The 19,771-nt window shown below is 40.0% G+C and overlaps 1 protein-coding gene across 4 annotated transcripts in view; it reads left to right on the forward strand.

Annotated features, from left to right (window-relative positions):
* DNMBP (dynamin binding protein) overlaps positions 1–19,771 on the forward strand; it is a 139,277-nt gene that overhangs the window by 31,970 nt on the left and 87,536 nt on the right. For all 4 annotated transcript variants that reach the window (XR_013824309.1, XR_013824310.1, XM_079900320.1 and 1 more), the window contains exons 2-4: positions 2,068–2,222; positions 3,998–4,120; positions 11,649–13,652. Coding sequence is in view for 2 of the 4 variants with exons in the window: in XM_079900320.1 (XP_079756446.1) it covers positions 2,078–2,222; positions 3,998–4,120; positions 11,649–13,652 (2,272 nt within the window). In the remaining 2 variants the exon portion in view is untranslated. The remainder of the gene's footprint in view (positions 1–2,067; positions 2,223–3,997; positions 4,121–11,648; positions 13,653–19,771) is intronic.

Consider the following 19,771-nt stretch of genomic DNA (forward strand, 5'->3'; position numbering starts at 1 on the left):
AGCCCGCACGCCTAGAGCCCATGCTCTGCAACAAGAGAAGCCACCGCAATGAGAAGCCCGTGCACTGCAGCAAAGAGCAGCCTCCACTCGCCGCAACTAGAGAAAGCCCACGCACAGTAACAAGACCCATGGCAGCCAAAAATAAATAAATTTATATTAAAAAAAAGCTTTTGTACAGCAAAGGAAACTATCAGCAAAACGAAAACGCCACGTACTGAATGGGAGAAGATATTTGCAAATGATACATCCAACTCAACATCAAAAAAACAAGCAACCCAATTAAAAAACAGGCAGAGGATCTAGACATTTTTCCAGAGAAGGCATACAGGTGGCCAACAGGCACATGAAGGAAATGCAAAGAAAAACTACAATGAGATGTCATCTCACACCTGTCAGATTGGCTGTTAAAGATAATAAATAACAAGTGTGGGCGAGGATGTGGAGAAAAGGCAAACCTTATGCAGTGTTGGTGGGAATGTAAATGGGTACAAACACTATGGAAAACAGTATGGAGTTTCCTCAAAAAATTAAAAATAGGACTACCGTATGATCCAGCAATTCCACTCCTGGGTATTTATCTGAAGAAAGCTAATTCAGAAAGATATATGTACGCCTGTGTTCATTGCAGCATTATTTACAAAAGCTATGGAAGCAAGCTTAGTGCCCATTAACAGATGAACGGATGAAGAAGATGGAATGGAATATTCCATGACAATGGAATATTATTCATAAAAAAAGAATGGAATCTTGTCATTTTCAATAACATGGATGGACCTAGAGGGTGTTCTGCTAAATGAATAAGTCAGAGAAAGACAAATACTGTATGATTTCACTTATATGTGGAATCTAAAAAACAAATGAACAAACATAAAACAAAAAAAGTCATAGATACGAAGAACAAACAGGTGGTTGCCAGAAGGGAGGGGGGTGAGGGGAGGAAAGAAATAGGTGAGAGAGTTTAAGAAGTAACCTCCAGTTGTAAAATAAATGAGTCATGGTATAGTGTGGGGAATATAGTTAATAACTAGTATCTTTGTATGGTGACATATGACTAGACTTATCGTGGTGATCATTTTGAAATGCATAGAAATATTGAATCGCTAAGTTGTGTAACAGGAACTGACAGTGTTGTAGGTCAACTATACTTCAAAAATAAACAAACAAACTCATGGAAAAAAAGATCAGATTTGTGGGGACCAGAGGCTGGGCGGGCGGAGGGGCGGGAATTGGTCAAAGACAGTCAAAAGGTATAAACTCCCAGTTATAAGGTAAATAAGTACTAGAGATGTCATGTACAGCACGATCAATATAATTAACACAGCTATATGTTATGTATGAAAGTTGTTAAGAGAGTAAATCCTAAGAGCCATCCTCATAAGGAAAAATACATTTTTTTCTTTTTCTTTCATTTTGTATCTGTATGGGGTGATGGACATTCACTACACTTATTGTGATCATCACTTCATGTTGTATGTAAGTCAAATCATTATGCTTTGTACCTTAAACTTATGCAGAGCTGTATGCCAATTATATCGCAATAAAACTTGAAGAAAAAATAAAATAAAATACATGTGGAAATACAAAGGGAAAAAGATAAGCAAAAAAGATAGTTATGGGGAATAGATGAAATGCCATATTTAAAATCCCTACTTTTTAAATACCATATTTTAAGAGCACCCTCTTGCCTGGTACCTTAAAAATGTTAATTCCCATGTTGCCTTCTTCAAGCATATTGGAAAGTCTGCATTTCCAAGTTGCATGTTTTCTATTCCACATAGCTATAAGTCACTTTTTTTTTTCAATTCCAGAATAACTTGGAGAATTAAATGAAAACATATGAGGAAATTATTGTTTTTAAAGAAATGAGACAGTATTTTGAAAGTACAAACTTCTTATTTGCTTAGCTTTGACTTCATTATAAGTAGTCTTATATATACTTTATATTTTAGTAATAATTTATTATTAATAAGATACTTTATATCTTAATGATAATTCTCAAGATACCAATCTATATTACAGTGTCTTAAATACTTATGCTTTCCCATTTCTTTTGACCTTTCTTTCCAGGTTATGAAAGATGGAGGCTGGCTCAGTGGTTCGAGCCATCTTTGACTTCTGCCCTAGCGTATCAGAAGAACTGCCGCTCTTTGTGGGAGATGTTATTGAGGTGTTGGCAGTGGTGGATGAATTTTGGCTTCTAGGAAAGAAAGAGGATGTGACAGGTAAGAGGTTCATAATTCCTCACGTACAAAATAGACCACAGACCCTCCCTTCTTTCCATATTAAAAATAAAGGTTTGGGCTTCCCTGGTGGCGCAGTGGTTAAGAGTCCGCCTGCCGATGCAGAGGACACGGGTTCGTGCCCCGGTTCGGGAAGATCCCACATGCCACGGAGCGGCTGGGCCCGTGAGCCATGGCCCCTGAGCCTGCGCGTCTGGAGCCTGCGCGTCTGGAGCGTGTGCTCCACAATGGGAGAGGCCACAACAGTGAGAGGCCCGTGTACCACACAAAAAAAAAATAATAAAAAAATAAAAAATAAAAAAAATAAAAAATAAAGGTTTAAGGGGAAGCCCAATAAATACACTTCAGATCCTTTTGTGTTTTCTGTGTGTGTTTACTGTGGTTTCTGCCAGCAAGGAGAGAATGTCTGTTATCACTGCCTCTCTCCTTACTGGTTCCTTTAAAAGGTTGACATGGTTAGGTACCAGCTGCCCTCCTAGATTCCTGGGTGTCCTAAATTTATTAAATCTGCCCTCTACCCTAGATGCACTTAACTCCCACTTTCCATGCAACTGGTTTCCTTTTTTCTATTCTTGAAAAATGTTAGCACCAGTTTCTTTTATGAATTTGCCAAGGGAAGGCTGGAAGTTTTTCCCCCACACTATGCATCTATGTTAAATCCAATCTTTAACTTATATATATTTATGGAAGTCTGGGCTGGAGTATATCATACAGTCCTTAGAACAGACTCTTATTGTTACTTAAGCCACATTTGGGAGATGATAGATTATTTCCCAGTAGAAGTGACATCTCAGCTGAGATAAAAATGGTGAGTAGGAGTTAGCAAGGCAAAGAGGATAGGCAGAGAGAATTATTCAGAGGCCCTGGAATGAGAGAGAAAGAACATGGAAGGACTGAGAAAGTTCATTCTGGCATATGGAGTGTGAATGGTGGAGCGGGGGGAGATGGCATGGGGAGATGAGCAGAAGCTAGATCATGGAGGACAGCGCATGCCATGGAAAGGAGTTGTGGAAACAGGATACTGTAAACGTGCTTTAAGCACAATCAGATTTGTCTTTTAGAAAGCTCGATGCTGCAGATTGAAGAATGATAGGAAAGGGCAAAGCCAAAGGCAGGGAGGTGGGATGGGAAGTGGTTGCAGTAATCCAGTGAGAGGTGCTGATGGCTTGGACCGAGGTGGTGAATCTGGAGATAAGTGGACATATGCAAGAGATAGTTAGAAGGTGGAATCAACTAAACTTTCCGATGTGTTCCAACTGACAGGCCCTGTTTGTCTATTATTACTTGTTAAAACCCTGCCAATCTTCAGATTCAACTGTAGTCTTTTTCATAAAATTTTTCATTTTCTTCCTGACCCATTTCCTACCTTCTCTGAACTTCCATAGCAATTTGTGTACCTAGGATGTGACACTGGATTTCAAACTGAATTATTGTTTATGTCTGAATTAGATTTTATGTCTGAATCAAATTTTAAGATTTTTCAGGGCCAAGACTGTCTTACTCATTTTCCCCTCTGCAGTGTGCCTTTGACAGAGTGACACCCAGTAAATGCTCATTGAATTGAATTGCACTCTCTGTGTTCTGCATGCACCTAATTTTGTGCACTGCATGTTTTCTACACTATATTCTCCAGTGATGAGTACTCAGTGAGTTTTCAATTCAGGGTTTATAAATGGGATCACAAAAAAGGTTTTTGTCCTGGTACACAGACAGAAAAAAGGAATTTTAATATTGGAAATGTTTGCTTTTATTTTCAGGACAGTTCCCCAGCAGTTTTGTGGAAGTTGTTACCATTCCCAGTCTAAAAGAGGGCGAGAGACTGTTTGTCTGTATCTGTGAATTTACATCCCTAGAATTGAACAGCCTTTCCCTCCATCGAGGTAAGTTGATCATCCAAGAGTAGACTGTTCAAAATAAGATTGGTGGAGTCAGTCCATTTTGACAACTAGATCTTTTTTTTTGAATTTTTATGTGACTAACCTCTAGAGAGTCTTCAATAATACCAAGATAGTGCTGACAATAATAATGCCTTATATTTGAGTAGCATTTCATAATTCCCACAGCATTTTCTCTCACAAATACACTCTCATTTCATTCTCAGCACAGACCTGGCAGGTAGCAAAGTGGGTATTATTAACTGCATTTAAAAAATAATGAAAATGACTTCCTCCACTTACCGTAAAAAAAAAATGATAATAATAATGAGAATGAGATTCAAAGAATGTTACCTGCAGTTGAGAAGTTTTGGCCTCAGAATGTGAAGTTACATCACCTGATTATTTGTAAGCCCGGTATTCTCTTTCTACTGCCCCAGATTGTAGCTACACTTCAGACTACAGTTATCTTTTTTCCCGTAAAAATTGATATGACTTTGCTAACAACATACTATTTATTAATGCATAATAGTAGAGCAGGAATTACAGTATGCAAATTAAGAGAGAGATGCAAAACAGCCCCATTGCTATTCAACTATTAGGTAATGTTATTAAAGTTCTCATCAGAACCAGTTTAAAGGGAAGTGGTTTAAAACGGATGGTCATAGCCATGTCTCAGTGATATTCCAAGTATTTCTCACTTCTTACACTCTGATAGACATATGAACGTCTAAAGAGTGACTAAACAGTTTCGGCACATGTACTTGATTAAGTCCATACATTTCTGCATAAGCACAGAAGCCAGTAGTGTTCCACAAACTGAAGCTTATGATCAGTGCAATTTTATGATGACTCACAACAGTCATCAAAATTGTATAATTTATTAGGTATGTTATTACTGTTGTTACTTACTCTTTTGAGTATGGCACTAAAGGGATAGGCTTAATTTCTTAAACTGTGTACACATATGGGAGAGAGAGTGCAGAGGTGGGGAGAGAGACCTAGCAAAGTCCCTAACCCTTAGTCAGTGAGAAGAAAGGAATATTGGGCTTTGACCTTAATCCTCAAAATCAGCTTTCAGAGTTTCTTGCCTTCACTTTACACTAAGCCTCTACCTCTGTTCTGTGTGCTTTTTTGCTAATCCACGTTGGGAAGACAGACAGAAATAGATGAAGATGTTATAGGAGGGAGCCTCATATGTCCCTACTCACATCTCTCCCATAGGGGGGCTGAGTCCATGTCAGACCAGTCAGAGGGTCTGGTGGAAGCCAAGGCACAGTGGCTTCCACCAGAGCTGTGCAGAGGATGTGGGTGGCCTGGCATTGTTTTTTCCTACACCTGGTTCCTGGAGCAAATACTGTGTATAACAATGTACTATGTGGGAATATACAGTATGTCTACAACATTTGAGGAATTTGAGGAAGTGGCTTCTGGAATTAGTTTTTTTGCTTCATAATATATCTTGCATAGTCAAGTCTTAGGTACTAAACAGATTTTCTGCTGAATGCCTCTCCTGGGAAGACTGGACTGATGTGTTCTGAACTTGATTTGAAGTTAAAATCCACCTCAGGAATCCCAGAGCCACCTGAGATTCTCAGGGAAACCCAGTTGTGGACCTTTCAGCCACAAGTCACCTCTACCAAGACTGACTCAAGGTCAGGCTGGGTCCTGGAGTCTGTAGATCTTATCTTGACTATCTTTTAACAAGTTAAGGCTGTGGAGCTGAAAAACATAAGCAGAGCTCAAAAGAAGAGGATGCAGGGCAGGGGGCATACATAGGAAAAGAGACAATAGAAAGAGATGTACTAATTATTAGTGGTTTTATCTTCTGTGATATTGTGCTGCCAGTAAACACACTGACTATTCAGCTCTCTTTCCTTCTATGCTGTTCACATATTTTAGCTCTGTATGTCTTCCGATTTGAACATAATAATAGCCTTTGAGGATGGGGAAAGTAGGTGTATCTATACAATTTGTCTTTTTCTGGGAAGTTTAGCTTGAGACACAGAAATGATTTTAATTCCTCTTGTTTTCTATATATATATAACAGATATTTTACTAGTTAGAAACAAAACCACTAAAAAAAATGAAAGTATTGTTTTATACTATATATAGTTTATGACTTGAATCTAAGTCTACTGCTTGGAATGGCCCTTCTACTTCTTAGACTGAAAATGGCCCTTCTGCTTTTTCCATTAGATCAGTGTCTCCGCTCATGAGTATATACATTCCTTTATCCCTGTCCTCTAGTACTATTAATCCAGTTCCCTGTTGTTTCTTTGCCTTTCCTTTGGTCCTTCAGTGTAGCAGTGAAGCTTCTCCTCTTCTGTGATTTAATATATGTCAGGATGGATTTGGAAACCTTTAAGAGCATGTGGGATAATGTTTGAGATCTGTTTTGTTTTACCATGCTGCCTTTAGTTGTTATTTACTTACCTTTCAGAAATATCGAGAGTTATAAGAGAAAAAATTATATATTTTAACTGAAAAATTATATTATTAAAAATATATATGTATTTAGGGCAGGCAGTATAGTTTAGGGGATAAGAATTCTGATGGCTCTAGATTTAAATCCAACTTCACAACTCAATAACTGTGATTCTGTACTAATTACTTAAGTTCTTTTGGCCTCAGTTTCCTTGTCTACAAATAATAATACCAACATCAGGGTAGTTGTGAGGATTAAATGAGGTTATACATGTAATGCATCTGGCAGAGGGTAAGCACTCAATAAAGATTAGCTATTTTATTATTCTCAACCTAGGATTCTTGGGGTTCATGGATGTGCTTCGGGGGACCTTATTTTCTGATGATTATGTGAAGTTTTGTGTGTATGTACATTTTCCCTGGGAGATTCTATTTCGAATCCAGACCACCAGTAGTTCTTCCAGCAGGTGTCACCCTTTCTCCTTTTCCCGAAGCTTTCTATTTGTTTTGGTCTGTTCCCTGTATTTTGAGTTATATTTAAATTCAGAAACAAGTTTGTCTCTTAGATCAATGTAGGTGCTGTCCTAGAAAATAAAGAGGGGAAAAAAGAGAGAAAAAACAAAAGACAAAAACAAAACAACAAGGAAAAGACAGAGAAAGAGGAGAGAAAAAAAATTAGTGAGAGCGATGAAATATTTAATTGCCTGACACAACACAGAATGCTTATCCCTTGCCTATAAGCTCATGCTTCTAGGCCACCTCTCAACCCCCAGAAAAGACCAATGAAAATTGATAAACTTATTTACAAATAAATAGATAAATGATAATTATCAGTTAAAGCACTTGTGTCATAAGTCTGTGGTGCCATGTGTGTGAGATATCAGGATTTAGGTTCTGATATGGCTCGTGTGGAAACCCAGGTAAAGAGTGGTAGGTCTGCATAGAGTACAGAGTCCCTGGGCAGTAGATTTCAGTGAGGGACTTTATCCTGCAGGGTCAAACTACTTATATTCAGATTCTAGGACGTTCATTCTTTCTTATCATCTTATTCTTAATGCATTTCTTGTTTGAATAAAAAAATCTAACCAGAAGAAACAAGCAGTGTGGTGGCTGGGATTAATCGTGCATAAGCAAAAGGCTCAGGCTGACCCTAAGAGTCACCCCACTTCCTATTTTTTTGTTCACTCTATTCCAGGAGTTCCTCATATTGTTGTTTTTGAAGTTTAGAAATGATCACTAAGCAGCCTCTATTCCTAAGGCATAGGAATGCAAAAAACTCAGTAACAGGGCTGTAAAATAAAAGTGTTCACCAAAATTATCTCTAAAGTGCTTTTCAGGGCCTAAATTGTGACTTAAAACAAACAAACAAAACCTTTATTATATAGAAATAATCAGCAGAATGACAATCTGCCAGGTAACAAAGCTTATCAAAACAGTCACCCAGGGAGTTCCCTGGTGGCCTAGTGGTTAGGATTCCAGCCTTTCATTGCCATGGATCGGGTTCGATCCCTGGTTGAGGAACTGAGATCCTGCAAGCCGCATGGCATGGCCAAAATAAAAACAAACAAAATTGTTTTCGGACTTCCCTGGCAGTCCAGTGGTTAAGACTCTGTGCTTCCAGTGCAGGGGACATGGGTTTGATTCCTGGTCAGGGAACTAAGTCGTGCCGCATGGCCAAAAGAAAAAAAAAGAAAGAAGGAAAGGGAAAAAACAGTCTGAAAAAAACAACTGAAAATAGGAAAACAAACCCTATTATAAGGGTTTCATGAAGATTTGGTAAAACAAGAAAATATTCTAATTCTGCAGGTTTAAAAAAGCCAGTTCAGGGCTTCCCTGGTGGCGCAGTGGTTGGCAGTCCACCTGCCGATGCAGGGGACGCGGGTTCGTGCCCCGGTCCGGGAAGATCCCACATGCCACGGAGTGGCTGGGCCAATGGGCCATGGCCGCTGAGCCTGCGCGTCCGGAGCCTGTGCTCCGCAACGGGAGAGGCCACAGCAGTAAGAGGCCCACGTACCGCAAAAAAAAACCAAAAACAAAACAAAACAAACAAGCAAAAAGCCAGTTCAGGGACCTCCCTGGTGGCACAGTGGTTAAGACCCCGCCTGCCAATGCAGGGGACAAGGGTTCGATCTCTGGTCTGGGAAGATCCCACATGCTGTGGAGCAACTAAGCCCGTGCGCCACAACTGCTGAGCCTGCACTCTGGAGCCCGCGAGCCACAGCTACCGAGCCTGCATGCCTAGAGCCCGTGCTCCACAACGAGAGAAGCCACCGCAATGAGAAGCCCACACACCGCAATGAAGAGTAGCCCCTGCTCGCCACAACTAGAGAAAGCCCGCATGCAGCAACAAAGACCCAATACAGCCGAAAGGAAGGAAGGGAGGGAGGGAGGAGGGAAGGAAGGAAGGAAAGAAAGCCAGTTCATTTCAAAGCCAGGAGAGTGGGAGTTTTGGCACGCTTTTATTCTTTTTTTTTTTTTTTTTTGGCTGCGTTGGGTCTTCGTTGCTGCACGCTGGCTTCCTCTAGTTTTGGCGAGTGGGGGCTACTCTTTGTTGTGGTACGCGGGCTTCTCATTGCGGTGGCTTCTCTTCTTGCAGAGCATGGGCTCTAGGCGCGTGGGCTTCAGTAGTTGGGTCACGCGGGCTCAGTAGTTGTATCACGTGGGCTTTAGAGCGTAGGCTCAGTAGTTGTGGCACATGGACTTAGTTGCTCTGCGGCATGTGGGATCTTCCTGGACCAGGGCTCAAACCCGCGTCTCCTGCACTGGCAGGCAGATTCTTAACCACTGTGCCACCAGGGAAACCCACGCTTTTATTCTTAATCACCAAAAGACCTACTGTGTCTGAACAGTAGCCATGTCTCCAGTGAATTCCCTCTGTGGTCCTGATGGAATGGCCTTAGAACTAGTGGGGGAAAAAGTCACTTGTAATTCTCAGGACCCCAAGCTCTGACCAATGGATATTGAATCAGGAATTAAAGGAAAATAGAAATACAGGACCAAGACCTATTTTCAGGGACATCTAAGCAAAACAGCATGAAATCAGTGAAAATGTATTGGGTGCCTACCAGTAAATGCAAAATCTTACATTAGAAGCTGTGTAGTATATAAAAATACAAGTGTCAAAATTGTTGATATAAGTGATAATTTCTTTAGTAGGCTACAGATGGCCAAGATGTGTGTAGGCTTCTAAGGTTTCTCAGGGAAGCATGCTAAGGTTTCAGATGGAGAGGAGAGGCTTCTGTAGGAGACAATGAAAAGTCCCCTTGTGTGGAATAGGGTCTCAGAGGTGAGATAATATTGGATAGCTGGGGATGGGGCAAGGGGAGGTTGTGACTGGATGTGAATACCAGTTTGCACTGAGGTGAAAACATAAGAGTAGCCTTTTGGTAGCTTAGTTAACTAAACCTCTTTGGAGAGTGTCCACAGCAAACTTATTTTTTTAAATATATTTCCCATAGTAAGAATAGGATAATTAGAGTAGAAGCCTTAGGCGGTAGGAAGAAGCCTTCATGCCTCATGGTAAACGTTTGAGCAGGGGAGGGATATGATAAAATGGGTACATTTGTAATCTTAGTTTGGCATGAATCATTTGGTAGACTGGAAGAGACAGTGTCTGGGGCGAGGTTTAAAAGAGTGAGATATGATGGGAGTTGGATAAGGTAGCAAAGAGTAAGTGACGAATGGAATAAATATTTTGAGAGAAGAAATTAGAGGACAAAAGGAAGTTAGAAGCGTGGAGCTAGTTAAAAAAGTTAAAACTGATGATCTACAAAATGAATAGTTCATAATCAGGTAATTAAAAGTTTGCTGCAAAACAATTTGCTGCAAAACTATAGGGTAATTTTTTAACTGGGACAAATCCTTTCCTCACCTTCTTCAATAATAAGGCAGATGCTAACTGTTTAGCTTATATTTTGTGAAGATAGCCTGAAACAACAATATTGGAGCTACTGGTTATTTTCAAAAACAAACTGCTGATTACTAGAACATTCTTCTAAGATTTCATTATGATGTATTTTCAGGATAAGGATAGTTCAAGAAGGGCTCTAACCAAGTGAGAGAGTGGCATGGACATATATACACTACCAAATGTAAAACTGAGCTAGTGGGAAGCAGCCACATAGCACAGGGAGATCAGCTTGGTGCTTTGTGACCACCTAGAGGGGTGGGATAGGGAGGGTGGGAGGGAGGGAGAGGCAAGAGGGAAGAGATATGGGGATATATGTATATGTATAACTAATTCACTTTGTTATAAAGCAGAAACTAACACACCATTGTAAAGCAATTATACTCCAATAAAGGTGTTTAAAAAAAAAAAAAGAAGGGCTCTGGAGAAAATAAATGAACAGTTTGTTGTCCACACCCTACACTTCCAACCCATTCCTGAAGATTCTTTCTTTGTTCGATTTTTGATATTGAATATAATTTAGTGTGAGAAATTAGATCCATCTATTCAAAGGACTGTAGTGGCCATGACTATATTCTTCATCATTTATAAATGAATCCAGTGGTACAGACTATTGCTGGTAGTAGCATTTCTCTAACTTTTTGATCTTAGGATGCCTTTACATTCTTAGAATTTTTTGAGACCCTAAAGAGCACTTGCTTGTGTGAGTCTATTGATATTTACCATATTAGCTGTTAAAGCTGAGAAATTTTTTAAATTATCAATTTATTTTTAAAAACTCATATTAGCATTAATAACATAAATAACAGTTTATGAAAAATAACTAGTTTCCTAAACAAAAAAAATTTAGTGAGAAGAGTAACATTGGTTTGCATTTTTTGCAGATGTCTTTAATACTTGGTTTAATAGAAGAAATCTAGATTCTTGAATCTATATTCAGTTTGCCACGTTACATTGTTTTGACTGAAGTATATGAAGTGTATGAAGAAAATATGATAGTTTTGACCTCACAGACCCTCTAAAAGGATCTTAGGGATCCACCCTAAGTGTCAAAAAGTGTTCATGCACTTAAAACTCTAGGTTTATATTCCCTTGAATTTGGTAGCTATTTAAGATGATGAGTTGCACTATTAGTTATACCAGTATCCTGCTGAGGTGGTAACCGAGGTCATTATCTTTGCTTCTCTTCTCTTTCTTCAGGTGACCTAGTGGTTCTCGATGGCACTCCCACTGCCGGCTGGCTGCAGGGCCGGAGCTGCTGGGGTGCCCGGGGCTTCTTCCCATCCTCATGTGTTAGGGAGCTCTGCCTCTCCTCACAGAGTCGGCAGTGGCACTCACAGAGTGCCCTTCTCCAGATTCCCGAGTATTCAATGGGACAGGCCCGGGCACTGATGGGGCTCTCTGCGCAGCTGGATGAGGAGCTGGACTTCAGAGAAGGGGATGTGATTACCATTATTGGAGTTCCTGAACCAGGCTGGTTTGAAGGGGAGTTAGAGGGTCGAAGAGGCATTTTTCCGGAAGGTTTTGTAGAGCTTTTGGGGCCCCTGAGGACTGTGGATGAGTCAGTAAGTTCTGGAAATTGCGATGACTGCATTACTAACGGTGAAGTAGATACCAACACAGGAGAAGAGAGACAGCCAGAAGAGGAAGGCGAGCAGCCAGGCACCTACGGGATTGCCCTCTACAGATTCCAAGCCCTGGAGCCAAATGAGCTGGATTTCGAAGTAGGCGATAAAATCCGAATCCTGGGGACCCTGGAAGATGGCTGGCTAGAAGGATCACTGAAGGGCAGGACAGGCATCTTTCCTTACCGCTTTGTAAAGTTATGTCCTCAAACAAGGGTGGAGGAAACCGTGGATCTGCCACAGGAAAGCAGCCTCACCAACATCCCTGACACATCTTTGGATTGTTCAGAGGACTTCTTAGAAGTGGAAGGAAAAAAACATGAATCTCATGAGTATAAAGCAGAGAAGTCCAACTCAGTTATTTCTGAAACATCCACTTCCCCACTGGAGCATCTGACTTCTGAGTATGAAGAAGACAAAAACTCTCACTGGGACGTGGGCAGCTCAGAAGGGCCCCCAAGAAGCACAGGTTCAGGGCACGAACAGCTTCTTACCAAATACTCTTCCACAAAGGATCCTTCAGAGGTGGTAAATGGTGTTACGTCCCAAACTCCAGTACCTTTTCATCCTGAATTGCAGAAAAACCAGTATTATTCTATAGGAGGAGGAAGCAACCCCCGCCCCCACCAGTACTCTGACCCTCTTCCTCTAGAAGCAAGGACTAGAGACTACTCCAGCCTACCTCCCAGAAGAACATACTCCCAGCCGAAAACCCTTCAGAAGCCAGTGACACCTCTTCATAGCACCTTTTCCCGTTTAGCCTCCAGGGCAGTCAGACCCAGCCAGTTGAGCCCTCAGCTCCAGGGCATGGCGAGGTGTGTGAAAAAGCACCTCACACCCAAAGAAAATGCTTCCAGCTTTTGCTCTGCATCAGAGAAATCAGAGATGAAGCCTGGTCTGCAAGACGAGACACCTGCTGTGGAAGCAGTGGCACTTTCACAGGGAGACGGCAACACGGACCTGGATTCTAAGTTGACACAACAACTGATAGAGTTTGAGAAGAGCTTGTCAGGGCCCGGCACAGAACCAGATAAAATTTTGCGCCACTTTTCAATCATGGACTTTAACTCCGAAAAGGATATTTTCCGAGGTTCCTCGAAGCTGATCATCCAGCAGGAGCTGCCTGAGAGGAGAAAGGCTCTAAGGCCACCGCCACCCCGTCCCTGTACTCCAGCATCCACTCCTCCCCATTTGCCAGTGGACCAGAGCCTGAGACCGGAACCACCCTTGGCAATGCGACCTTCTCGCCCCGCTCCCCTGCCTCCCTCGGCCCAGCAAAGAACGAATGCAGTACCCCCCAAGCTCCTAACCTGTAACCGTCCTGGCTGGGAGAGCCTAGAAAAGGAGGGCCCTGAGAACATGGAGAAAACTTTGGACCAGACTTCCCAGTGTCCCTTAGTCTTGGTGAGGATTCAGGAGATGGAACAGGACTTGGATGTGTGCTGCAGGGCTCAAGAAGAGCTGAACTTACCGCTGGAGGAGAAGCAAGAGGAATCACTAAGGGCAGAGACCCCTGAGAATCTTGAGTTCTACGAGAGTAACATTGAGAGTTTGGATATGGAACTCCAGCAACTTAGAGGTGAGTGATGAGGAGATAGTATATACTTGTTTCTTGACACCCACAAGTCCAAGTAACAGCCTACCCAGGCTTTTAGCAATGTGTTATCATCTATGATGGACAATTAAGGAATGGTTTGCTTTTTATTACCTAATTTCTCACTCTGTCACCACAATTAGATGGCTCTGTCTGAATGTATCCTATGACCACTATAGCCTCCTAACTCCATTTGCTGCTCAGGTAAAAAAGCTCAGACCTCAGTGACATTTATACCTCCTATACCTCTGTGACATCCATAGCAGTTGTGCAGATGGAAGTCCCCAGATATAACTTTCTTTAACCAGACTCTGCTCAGGACTGAAGACTTCCAGGCTAAGACTCATGAGAAAACAGTATGTTGTATCTTTGTGGTCCAGGGACTAAGTTTCAATAATAATAACAAACATTTATTAATGTATTAATAAGCATTTGTCACAAAGAATCTTCACAGCTACCTTGAAGGTACTGGGTTAATTCATTTGGCTACTTTATAGATGAGGAAACCAAGACTTGCAGAGATTAAGTAGCTTGCTAAGGGAACCGGGAATCGAGCCCATGTCTTTAACTACTATGGTTTACTGTTTCCCACCTTGCATATTCAAAAATTGAAATGCTGTCTCTTAACTTGGGGGTGACCAGGCTCTGGAGACTTCATTTGTATTCACCAGCCTATCAAGAGAAATAATTTATAAAGTAGGAAGAAGAAAAGAGTGAGATAATAGCAACTGGTCTACAGCCTGAGGAGAGCATGACTGCATGCCCTTTGGCATGCGTGCCAGAGAGCTCTGAACCTACATGTCGTTAGGAAAGTCAATAATAAAAAGCACTCTGTGGATCTAGGAGTTGCAGGATCCTAATAAATAAAAACAAGGTAATGGTGGCCCAGAGAGACTAAATCAAGATGGCAGACCAAGTACACATACCAACTTCCCCTTGTCCTTTAGATCTCTAAAAGTGAATGAAAAAAAAAAATAATAAATTCCAAGAAGAAAGAGTATTATCAGAAGGCCAGAAGTCGAGTAACTTTCTGAAAGATGGAAAGCAGATGGATTACAGAAAGAGAGGAAACCTCTGTCTAAAATATGCTCAGGCAAGAATTGCTGTGCAAGTGGACACAGTTCTGCGGGAACTCCACACTCAGAGGCATGGCCCGGGAGGATGTCCTGGAGCACATGCAGGGTGATGAATTAGGGACCAGCCAGATCACTGGGCCCCTGGGTCATTTGTGCTCAACAGGACAGTGGTGACATTTGCTCTCAAGGTAAAGCACGAGGGTGAGCACCTAGACATGTCCTCAAGAGGGTGTTCATTTAATATGAGTATCTGAACTCTTGGGGAATGCCAGATGCCTTGACGATTTCAGAGTGCCTGAAAAGGAATCCTGAGGGAACTTTGGCTCAGCGCTACATCCTCAAAGACATAGCAAGCCCCAGATTCTCCATCACCTTCCATACATACAAGTTTTGAGATATACTTGTAAACTGTTCTTGCATTAGACATACAGGTGACAGAACAAAACTCTCCCAAATTCCAGGTAGCAAAAATTTCTCAATAATGATACTTATTAGAATTAGTAGTGTTCCAGAGAAATATTATGTCTTCTATGCATAAAAACAGTGTGCAGTGTTTTTAAAGGACTATATGGAGTAATGGACTGGTACTGAGGGATGAAATTGGTATTCTTTTTTATTCAATTGACCTTCTTTTTCAGGACTAATAATTCAGCTGGTGTTCTTACTATGTTTTTGGTTTTTTTTTAAGTTCTAAAAGTTTAATGCTGTGAAAGACCTGCAGTAGGTGGGTATAGTCTTAATCAGGAAACTGTTCTTTATTTGCATTCACCAAATACAGCATTGGCTGTATTAATATTGACTTGATTGCTTTTCAATAGGTGTATTATTTGTATCAATTGCTAGTATGATGAAATTACTTACTTCTTGCAATCACTGACAGTTCCTCTTAAGGTCATCTTTTTCTGTCTTCATAAAAAGTGTATCCAGCAATACAAGAAGTCCCTTGAAAGAGGCAGAATTAATCAGTTTGAGCACCAGGCTTTACCCCTCCAATCCAGTCCCATACAATCTCTAACCTTGAAATTTAAGGCATAAGATTTAAAGAACTTTTGATACAGTATTTATCTAATCCTGATTGATATTATATTTAGTTGTTTATATGCCTCTCGATGAAAATTTTAAGCCTAATGAAAAGACAGATACTGTACATTAGTTGGTTTGTCATTTCCCACACACCTGGTATAGTGTCCAACAGGTAGTAGACTCAGTAAATACTTGGTGAATTTAGTTTAACTGAATGAAGTTGAAGTTTCTGCTCTACCTTCCAGAACTTTCAAAGATCTCCTTCCTCCATTGTTATTTTGAACTTGGACTACTGGAGAGCTAAGGACTGTCAGTGCTGAGATGCTGGTCCCCTTGTCAGACACAGTCAATGGTAGCAAAATAGTCCAGTGCTGTGCCAGACCCAAAATTAGGTTCTTTATTGTAGCTATTGCTCCTCCTTCCTCTTCTTTTTTTTCTTCTTCTTTTTTTAAATAAGAAAATGTATGGACAAATGCCTAGCTATGCTTATCATGTGATAGGCATTTAATAGGGGTTTGAGAAATTAGAAGAAATATAATTAAGAAGCACTTCTAATTGCAAGACTTAAGTATAAGAAGAAAGGGTATGGCTTTATTTATTTGAACTGTAGTCAACTGAGGGCTCTGGTTTGTGCTTGGTGGTTTTAGAGCAGGATACACTTGACGGTTTGGTTTACATTCAGCTCCACCTTATGCATATAAGTGTGAATCTAGTTAGATCAACAGGGAATACATTGAATGGATTCAATTTAAGTATAGGATGGTATATAGATTTACATATAGCTCACACTTAAATATATATAGCCTTTATACTGTTCTTCATATTGCTCCTTAAAACTCTGGAATTATTACGTCATGAGGACTCATTTCCTAGAAGCTGTATTTTTTTTCAAATCTGATATGTTACCTTTTATAGTTTTCTGTTTCCTGTAGGTATCTTTCAGCTTGTTTTTTATTTTCTTTACCTATGGTAAGAATAGTTATTTTATAGTCTGCATATGATAATTCCAAGATATTAAGTCTTAGTGGGACTGTTTTTGGTGTCACATGGTTCTCATTCATGTGGTCTAGACTCCTTGTGTGTCTGGTTACCTTTTACTGTGTGCTAGTTCATAGTATTTAGAAAACATTAAGACCGGAGATGAAGGCACCTGTCTCCAGAGAGGATTTGCACTTCTTTCTGTCAGCTGCTTCTGGTCAGCTAATGTTTCCCAATTCCTGAAGAATAGTAATCTTTGAGATTCAGGAACAAGAAATTGGAATTCCTGAAATTATAAATTATTCTGTATTTAAAAAAAAACTGTTATTTACGTGTTCTTAAGTAATAACAGTAATGTATGTAATAATCAACAGTGAGCAATTTTCCTGTGTTAGGATTATACTAAAAGTTTCAGAGATTTTATGTATATATACACATATATATGAAATAAATGCATAATTTTTATTATTATGAACCAAAATATTATGAGATTATATATTTTAATGACATGTAAAATTATTCTCTACCTGATAATTAACTTTGAAATATTTTTTACTTTTTTTAAAAAATTTTATTTATTTTTGGCTGCGTTGGGTCTTCGTTGCTGCGCGAGGGCTTTCTATAGTTGCAGCGAGCGGGCTCTACTCTTCGTTGCGGTGCGCGGACTTCTCATTGCAGTGGCTTCTCTTGTTGCAGAGCATGGGCTCTAGGCACCGCAGGCTTCAGTAGTTGTGGCTCGTGGGCTCCAGAGCGCAGGCTCAGTAGTTGTGGCGCACAGGCTTAGTTGCTCTGTGGCACGTGGGATCTTCCCTGTCCAGGGCTCGAACCTGTGTCCCCTGCATTGGCAGGCGAATTCTTAACCACTGCACCACCAGGGAAGTCCCTATTTTTTACTTTTTACTTTAAAATAATTTTGGATTTATAGAGAAGTTGCAGAAATAGTAGAGTTCCCTTAACCCTAATATCTTACATAACTCAAAAATATTTATCAAAATTAGAAAATTAACATGATACTAGACATCTGATAATATAAAACATTAAAATAAGGGAATATTAACACAAAATAAATGTTAAATAAAAATAATTTAAAAACTGTAAAATCATACCACAAATATTTAGTATTTAAAGTGATTTTTAAAACAAAATTTTAAATACACAAAGTATTAGTTGCCCTGTCTGATGGGATTGATCTTTGTTTTGTGACTAATATTCCAGACATAGAAAAAAGTTTCCTTTGATGTTGGTTGAGTGTTAAGAATGTATCCAAAAACATCTTCAGGTGGGGCCATTAGGGTACATGTTGCTTTGCATAAGCTCATAATCTTTTTTTTTTTTTTACAGACAGGTTTTCTTTTTTTATTTTCTAGCAACTATTTGCATTGAATATTTCTTTTTTTAAAATTTTAATGAAGTGTAGGTGATTTACAGTGTTGTGTTAATTTCTGCCGTACAGCAAAGTGATTCAGTTATACATATGTGTGCTTATATTCTTTTTTAACAGTGAAAATATTTTGTCTACTTGCCCTGATTTTGACTTTGCCATTGGAATCAATATTGTTTTGCTAATTCAAATTTTAGACAATAAATTTATGACAACATTCACATCTTTGAAAAGTTTTTTAATTGAAATAATTAACATACAATATGATGTTAATTTCAGGTAATACAACATAATGATTCAATATTTAACATTCACATCTTCTCTGCATTTCTCTTGTTAAAATACTTACAAAGAACTATAGCCTATAGCAAATACAAACACTGGAAAACACTGAGCAAACATTTTTGAGTAGTATTAAAATAATGGAACATTTGCCTCTGAGCAAGATTCAGTGCTACACAGAATCATGTATCAGAATTGCCAATTTAAGGACTTATTTTACTTCTAAAATTTGATATTTCTTGGACCATCACTTACAAGGTTTATATAAAATATACTGTGCAAATACGCTTATTAGTATTTATTTATTTTTTATTTTTATTTATTTTTGCTGTACGCGGGCCTCTCACTGTGTGGCCTCTCCCGTTGCTCCGGACGCGCAGGCTTAGCGGCCGTAGCTCACGGGCCCAGCCGCTCCGCGGCATGTGGGATCTTCCCGGACCGGGCCATGAACCCTTGTCCCCTGCATCGGCAGGCGGACTCTCAACCACTGCGCCACCAGGGAAGCCCCTTATTAGTATTTATTTTATTTGCAAGAGTGACTCACTGTTAGCGCACAGGGCCATGAACACACGTGCTTTATAAACACATTCATAACATAGCAACAGTTACAAGCAATACTAACTGATTAGGTCCTAGTCACTTTTCTCCTATGTACTTTTGTCCCGGTCAACGTTAATCTTTACTCTGTGGGTCAGTATTTTCTGCTCTTGCTTTCAACTTGACACTGGTAGATTCTTTCTACCAGTAATGAGACCAGTAATGTCTCTACATTTATTGTTAAGCTTTATTCTCACAGAGAGTTATAGTATTTTCTCCTTTTTTTCCAGATTTCTCCGCTGATTTTTTCTTACGATTCAGAAATCGTAAGATCGTAATATAAATTATATAAATATTATCGTAATATAAATTCCCTAAGCAACGCTGAGGAGGAATTCCCACGTGGAAACGATATCATTCTGAGTCCACCTCCACCTTAAACTAATTTCAAGGCTTAAAGTACCTTGGACAGTGAAGGTATTAGAGCCCGAGATGTAATTTTGCAGGAGGGCTGGTCCAGTTCTGATTCTCTCTCAGGAGTCTCTGGAATCTTAGCTTATTTATAGAAAAGGTCTCCTTTTAGACTCCTTACCTTGCCTTGGGCTTTGGGTTATCAACCTCTTCTCCTCAGAGGGCCATTGGAACAAAAGCTGAGTTTTCTGGGACTGGTAGATGCCCCAGGGCATTGTAGTTTCTGTGGTTATTTACCCCTCTGGATTCTAGTTTTCCTTTTGGTTTTGGCCTGTACTCTACCGTCTTGTCATTGATGATAGTTTTAAGATTTTTAAATAGTTCGTCTAACTTTTTAAGCTTTCTTTCTGTGAGAT

Source organism: Stenella coeruleoalba, assembly GCF_951394435.1.
Source record: "Stenella coeruleoalba genome assembly, chromosome: 16".
In the NCBI taxonomy this organism is placed as follows: Eukaryota; Metazoa; Chordata; class Mammalia; order Artiodactyla; family Delphinidae; genus Stenella; species Stenella coeruleoalba.